This window comes from Coregonus lavaretus, assembly GCF_964263955.1.
Source record: "Coregonus lavaretus genome assembly, chromosome: 22".
Taxonomy (NCBI): Eukaryota; Metazoa; Chordata; class Actinopteri; order Salmoniformes; family Salmonidae; genus Coregonus; species Coregonus lavaretus.
In genome coordinates, this window is record NC_140009.1 from 8793842 (window position 1) to 8801341 (window position 7500).

At 46.2% G+C, this 7500-nt stretch overlaps 1 protein-coding gene across 1 annotated transcript in view; it reads left to right on the forward strand.

Annotated features, from left to right (window-relative positions):
- The window catches only part of LOC311149488 (extracellular sulfatase Sulf-2-like), a gene marked incomplete at both ends in the record, with an annotated part of 56911 nt that overhangs the window by 32360 nt on the left and 17051 nt on the right, over positions 1-7500 (forward strand). The window contains 2 exons of the mRNA XM_084186680.1: positions 1658-1786; positions 5533-5589. Of these exons, the coding sequence (XP_084042806.1) occupies positions 1658-1786; positions 5533-5589 (186 nt within the window). The remainder of the gene's footprint in view (positions 1-1657; positions 1787-5532; positions 5590-7500) is intronic.

Genomic DNA, 7500 nt, shown 5'->3' on the forward strand with positions numbered 1-7500 from the left:
AGAGAGAGAGAGAGAGAGAGAGAAATAGACATGTCTATTTCAATAGAAGAACAGTAACATCTGCCTGATCTCAGAGGGATTGACTTTGTTTGGTCTCATTTGTTTCTCCTGACCCAGTCCTGAACTGGCTTGGATGATTTAGATAGTCAGTTGAACATCACCACTCAGTGTTAAGTCCTCTAGCTCCAGGGGACAGATCACTCAGACCTCCATATCCCTCTTTGCTCCAGCTCTGTGTCATCACTCCTCAGCCAGTTTCATCACCCCACCTCAACCTGGACCCATCTCTTCCCAATCCTCTGGCTCTCCTTCCTCTCCCATTTCCTCTTCTCTCCTCCCCTTCCTCCCTCCCAAGGGTTTGGATTGAATAACATTACTGTTGTTAACCACTTCCTTGGTGTGTCTCTGCACTCTGTTCCCTGGAAAAGCAGACTACGACAGTGAAAGCCATTTCACGGGGAGATCATGAGATTGTGAAAAACGACTGACTTAACAACAAGGGAAGAAGATTAAAATCCTTAAGAATCTATTGACTCATCAATCTAAGAAACATAATTAAAAAATCCCCATCAAATCCGTCAGTTTAAACTACAGATATTTTTTGCATGGGCTGTGTCTCAATCCATCTCATCCACCTATGTCAGCCTTCCGCATCTGCGGTGGAAGGTGACCGAGCTAGAGCGGTGTTTGTCAGACCATTGAGAAAATCGTTCTTCTCACAAAAACATCTGTAGCGTCCAAACGGTTTGGCCTGCAAACTACACTCTATGGACAGGGGAGACTCACGAACACGATGGTGTTTTGCTCTACGACCCCCACGGCTGTCACAGGACTCGTCTGAAGGTAACCCATACAAACGAATGGAAGTATGGACGTAGTTTTGTTTCAACAGAAATAAGGGGTGAAATATGTGTTAGCTTAGTAGGGAGGAGGGAATATAGTGAGTGAAAGGAGGGAGCCTAAGATGGGGGATATACTTTTGTAGTGAATGAGGGATGGTAAAGGGAATCAGGTGTATGGTTGATATGACTGGACAAATGGCCTACAGAGCCTAAGGTTTGAATACCTCCCTTGTTCCCTCTCTCTGTCCTGAAGGTCCTCATCTTCTCTTCTGTCTGGACTCTAGATCTCTGGAGCAGTCATTTGTCAGCTTCACATGATAATGATCTGTCACCTGCCCCCCTCTACTCTCTCTCTCTCTCTCTCTCTTCTCTCTCTCTCTCTCTCTCTCTCTCTCTCTCTCTCTCTCTCTCTCTCTCTCTCTCTCTCTGTCTCTCTCTCTCTCACTCTCTCTGTCTCTCTCTCTCTCACTCTCTCTGTCTCTCTCTCTCCTCTCTCTCTCTCTCTCTCTCTCTCTCTCGTTTCTCTCTCCATCGCTCTCTGTTTCTCGGTCTCTCCATCTCTCGCTCTCCCTCTCTCTCTCCATCATGCTCTCTCTCTCTCTCTCTCTCTCTCTCTCTCTCTCTCTCTCTCTCTCTCGCTCTCTCTCTCTCTCGCTCTCTCGCTCTCTCTCTCCCTGTTTCTCGGTCTCTCCATCTCTCGCTCTCTCTCTCTCTCCATCCCACTCTCTCTCATCAGCTGACGTTAACCAACCAGATACCATCTGACCGTGCTCCATAATAACCTTGTCCCCTTATCTCTCCCTGCGTCTCCATAGCAACCCTCACATGGTGCTAAACATTGACCTGGCGCCCACCATCCTGGACATCGCTGGCATGGACGTCCCGCCGGACATGGACGGCAAGTCCATCCTCAAACTGCTGGACATAGAGAGGCCAGTCAACAGGTATGGAGCAAAAAGGGAAACATCCTGTCCATAACTATTTTATACTCATACAGTATGATATGTGTATTCTGTATGTTGGCAGGCAATACAGTGGCTTGCGAAAGTGTTCACCCCCCTTGGCATTTTTCCTATTTTGTTGCCTTACAACCTGGAATTAAAATAGATGTTTGGGGGGGTTTGTATCATTGGAATTACACAACATGCCTACCACTTTGAAGATGCAAAATAGTTTTTATCGTGAAACAAACAAGAAATAAGACAAAAAAAACTGAGAACTTGAGCGTGGATAACTATTCACATTCATTGGTCTCTTTGTTGTCTCTCTGATTAATGCCCTCCTTGCCTGGTCCGTGAGTTTTGGTAGGTGGCCCTCTCTTGGCAGGTTTGTTGTGGTGCCATATTCTTTAAATTTTTTAAATAATGGATTTAATGGTGCTCCGTGGGATGTTCAAGGTTTCGGATATTTTTTTATAACCCAACCCTGATATGTACTTCTCCACAACTTTGTCCCTGACCTGTTTGGAGAGCTCCTTGGTCTACATGGTGCCGCTTGCTTGGTGGTGCCCCTTGCTTAGTGGTGTTGCAGACTCTGGAGCCTTTCAGAACAGGTGTATATATATATATACAGTGAGGGAAAAAAGTATTTGGTCCCCTGCTGATTTTGTACGTTTGCCCACTGACAAAGACATGATCAGTCTATAATTTTAATGGTAGGTTTATTTGAACAGTGAGAGACAGAATAACAACAAAAAAATCCAGAAAAACGCATGTCAAAAATGTTATAAATTGATTTGCATTTTAATGAGGGAAATAAGTATTTGACCCCTCTGCAAAAAATTACTTAGTACTTGGTGGCAAAACCCTTGTTGGCAATCACAGAGGTCAGACGTTTCTTGTAGTTGGCCACCAGGTTTGCACACATCTCAGGAGAGATTGTGTTCCACTCCTCTTTGCAGATCTTCTCCAAGTCATTAAGGTTTCGAAGCTGACGTTTGGCAACTCGAACCTTCAGCTCCCTCCACAGATTTTCTATGGGATTATGGTTTGGAGACTGGCTAGGCCACTCCAGGACCTTAATGTGCTTCTTCTTGAGCCACTCCTTTGTTGCCTTGGCCGTGTGTTTTGGGTCATCGTCATGCTGGAATACGCATCCACGACCCATTTTCAATGCCCTGGCTGAGGGAAGGAGGTTCTCACCCAAGATTTGACGGTACATGGCCCCGCCCATTGTCCCTTTGATGCGGTGAAGTTGTCCTGTCCCCTTAGCAGAAAAACACCCCCAAAGCATAATGTTTCCACCTCCATGTTTGACGGTGGGGATGGTGTTCTTGGGGTCATAGGCAGCATTCCTCCTCCTCCAAACACGGCGAGTTAAGTTGATGCCAAAGAGCTCGATTTTGGTCTCATCTGACCACAACACTTTCACCCTGTTCTCCTCTGAATCATTCAGATGTTCATTGGCAAACTTCAGACGGGCCTGTATATGTGCTTTCTTGAGCAGGGGGACCTTGCGGGCGCTGCAGGATTTCAGTCCTTCACGGCGTAGTGTGTTACCAATTGTTTTCTTGGTGACTATGGTCCCAGCTGCCTTGAGATCATTGACAAGATCCTCCCGTGTAGTTCTGGGCTGATTCCTCACCATTCTCATGATCATTGCAACTCCACGAGGTGAGATCTTGCATGGAGATTGACAGTTATTTTGTGTTTCTTCCATTTGCGAATAATCGCACCAACTTTTGTCACCTTCTCACCAAGCTGCTTGGCCATGGTCTTGTAGCCCATTCCAGCCTTGTATACGTCTACAATCTTGTCCCTGACATCCTTGGAGAGCTCTTTGGTCTTGGCCATGGTGGAGAGTTTGGAATCTGATTGATTGATTGCTTCTGTGGACAGGTGTCTTTTATACAGGTAACAAGCTGAGATTAGGAGCACTCCCTTTAAGAGTGTGCTCCTAATCTCAGCTCATTACCTGTATAAAAGACACCTGGGAGCCAGAAATCTTTCTGATTGAGAGGGGGTCAAATACTTATTTCCCTAATTAAAATGCAAATCAATTCATAACATTTTTGACATGAGTTTTTCTGGATTTTTTTGTTGTTATTCTGTCTCTCACTGTTCAAATAAACCTACAATTAAAATTATAGACTGTTCATTTCTTTGTCAGTGGGCAAACGTACAAAATCAGCAGGGGATCAAATACTATATACTGAGATCATGTGACACTTAGATTGCACACAGGTGGACTTTATTTAACTAATTATGTGACTTCTGAAGATAACTGGTTGCACCAGATCTTATTTAGGGGCTTCATAGCAAAGGGGGTGAATACATATGCACACACTTCTTTACCGTTATTTTTTATTTTTTTTCATTTCACTTCACCAATTTGGACTATTTTGTGTTTGTCCATTACATGAAATCCAAATAAAAATCCATTTAAATTACAGGTTGTAATGCAACAAAATAGGAAAAATGCCAAGATGGATGAATACATTTGCAAGGCTCTGTAGATCACTGACAGAAGTAGCTGTATATCCTCTAGGTCCCTTAAATTCAACTCTGGACCTGGAAGTCAGTTCCACTGCTTTTTTCATTGTTCCCCTCTAATCAGGCACTGATTTAGGACAACAGGTGGGTGCAAGAAATTATCAGGTAGAACAGAAAACCATGCAGGCTCCGGACCTCGTAGGGTAAGATTTTAATACCCCTGCTCTAGGTGATTCTATTGAATATGAGTTGTACATTGGCACAGGCCACTGACAGGTTTGAGTTCCCTCAGGGTTCCTGCTCTACTCTGGTAAAATCACTGCAAAAGAGCCCAATCTAACACCTGGGTTTGACCAATGAGTTTTCCTCAAAACTGTGGCACCGCACCGATTTTTGGACCTGGCTCGGCCTTCCAGGTTACCATGGCATCCGTTGAGTTCACATCCACATCCCAGCGACACCTCTTCCTCCTGCCCAGCCTGGATATTGCTTTCGTTAATGAAAAAAAAGAAAGATATAAAAAATATAAAAATTCCTTCTCCATCCCTCGAAGACATGTCAACGGGGAACTGAGGTAATAACTCCAGGAGCTGGCCTGCCTGCCAATGCCACTGAGTGAAGGAAGAGCTTTCACCACAGGAGAATGAAAGTGGGGATGGAGGGGGGTAAATGTGTGTGGTGTGTTGGGGGATTCTCTTCTCTTTCCCAGCCCTGCAGCTGTAATCAGAGAGAGATGGCTGTGAAATTGTTTCGCAGGCAGGGGAGGCTAGCTGGCTGGCATGATGTGGGGGAGTGGGGAAGAGAGGAGGTCAAGGGATGGGGTGGGATGGAGGAGAGCAAAGCTGTGCTGGGAAAAGGAGAGAGGGAGAGAGAAAGGTTGAGGGTGGAGGAGAGAGGGAGCAGCGTTGTGGGCCGATGGATCAATAACTCAGATCTGAGCACCAGGCCAAGAGAAGGTCAGAGCACTCAGGGAAGAGACCAATTTATTCCACTTTATTTTCTTCTACGTTCGATCACTTTCCTTTTTCCTGTCCTCAACCAAAAGAACACCTGAAGTGTGCTATCGATTGTTTTCCTCTCAGACTGACCCATGGCTGTTTTTTAATCTCCCTCCCAACATTTTATCATCACTGGAGGCTGTTGCCCTATGGAGTGTAGGAATTATTATTTCCTCAAGCGTTACATGGTGTTCTGACTGTCACACCTAGTCAATGAAGGAGATGGCTGATGGATCTGTCTTTATCGCTCCTGATTGTCAGGTTCCAGGTGAACAAGAAGGGGAAGGTGTGGAGAGATTCGTTCCTGGTGGAAAGAGGGTGAGTCACAGGAGATCATCTCACTGTTTCTTTGGGTTTAAAATATACACTGCTCAAAAAAATAAAGGGAACACTAAAATAACACATCCTAGATCTGAATGAATGAAATAATCTTATTAAATACTTTTTTCTTTACATAGTTGAATGTGCTGACAACAAAATCACACAAAAATTATCAATGGAAATCAAATTTATCAACCCATGGAGGTCTGGATTTGGAGTCACCCTCAAAATTAAAGTGGAAAACCACACTACAGGCTGATCCAACTTTGATGTAATGTCCTTAAAACAAGTCAAAATGTGGCTCAGTAGTGTGTGTGGCCTCCAGGTGCCTGTATGACCTCCCTACAATGCCTGGGCATGCTCCTGATGAGGTGGCGGATGGTCTCCTGAGGGATCTCCTCTCAGACCTGGACTAAAGCATCCGCCAACTCCTGGACAGTCTGTGGTGCAACGTGGCGTTGGTGGATGGAGCGAGACATGATGTCCCAGATGTGCTCAATTGGATTCAGGTCTGGGGAACGGGCGGGCCAGTCCATGCCTTCCTCTTGCAGGAACTGCTGACACACTCCAGCCACATGAGGTCTAGCATTGTCTTGCATTAGGAGGAACCCAGGGCCAACCGCACCATAATATGGTCTCACAAGGGGTCTGAGGATCTCATCTCGGTACCTAATGGCAGTCAGGCTACCTCTGGCGAGCACATGGAGGGCTGTGCGGCCCCCCAAAGAAATGCCACCCCACACCATGACTGACCCACCGCCAAACCGGTCATGCTGGAGGATGTTGCAGGCAGCATAACGTTCTCCACTGCGTCTCCAGACTCTGTCACGTCTGTCACATGTGCTCAGTGTGAACCTGCTTTCATCTGTGAAGAGCACAGGGCGCCAGTGGCGAATTTGCCAATCTTGGTGTTCTCTGGCAAATGCCAAACGTCCTGCACGGTGTTGGGCTGTAAGCACAACCCCCACCTGTGGACGTCGGGCCCTCATACCACCCTCATGGAGTCTGTTTCTGACCGTTTGAGCAGACACATGCACATTTGTGGCCTGCTGGAGGTCATTTTGCAGGGCTCTGGCAGTGCTCCTCCTGCTCCTCCTTGCACAAAGGCGGAGGTAGCAGTCCTGCTGCTGGGTTGTTGCCCTCCTACGGCCTCCTCCACGTCTCCTGATGTACTGGCCTGTCTCCTGGTAGCGCCTCCATGCTCTGGACACTACGCTGACAGACACAGCAAACCTTCTTGCCACAGCTCGCATTGATGTGCCATCCTGGATGAGCTGCACTACCTGAGCCACTTGTGTGGGTTGTAGACTCCGTCTCATGCTACCACTAGAGTGAAAGCACCGCCAGCATTCAAAAGTGACCAAAACATCAGCCAGGAAGCATAGGAACTGAGAAGTGGTCTGTGGTCACCACCCGCAAAACCAGTCCTTTATTTGGGGTGTCTTGCTAATTGCCTATAATTTCCACCTGTTGTCTATTCCATTTGCACAACAGCATGTGAAATTTATTGTCAATCACTGTTGCTTCCTAAGTGGACAGTTTGATTTCACAGAAGTGTGATTGACTTGAAGTTACATTGTGTTGTTTAAGTGTTCCCTTTATTTTTTTGAGCAGTGTATTTTAAAGGTATTTTCTGACTTTTTTGAAGAGAGGTTGTGTCAATGACAGTGGGGAAAGATAGAAAGAGGTTTGTCAAAGGTCAGCAGGCCGGATTTGAACCTATGCCGACGCCTTAGACACAGTACGTGTGGCGGAGGCTGTGGCATCACCGCTAGACCAGCCACGCCACTCATCCTTTACATAACGATACCGCAGTCTATTTTTAATGTCTCTGTCTGTGTGCCCATTAAGTCATCTGGTTGCATTCATCTGAGTGTGTGGTAGGATATGAAGTAGGGAGGTCTCAAT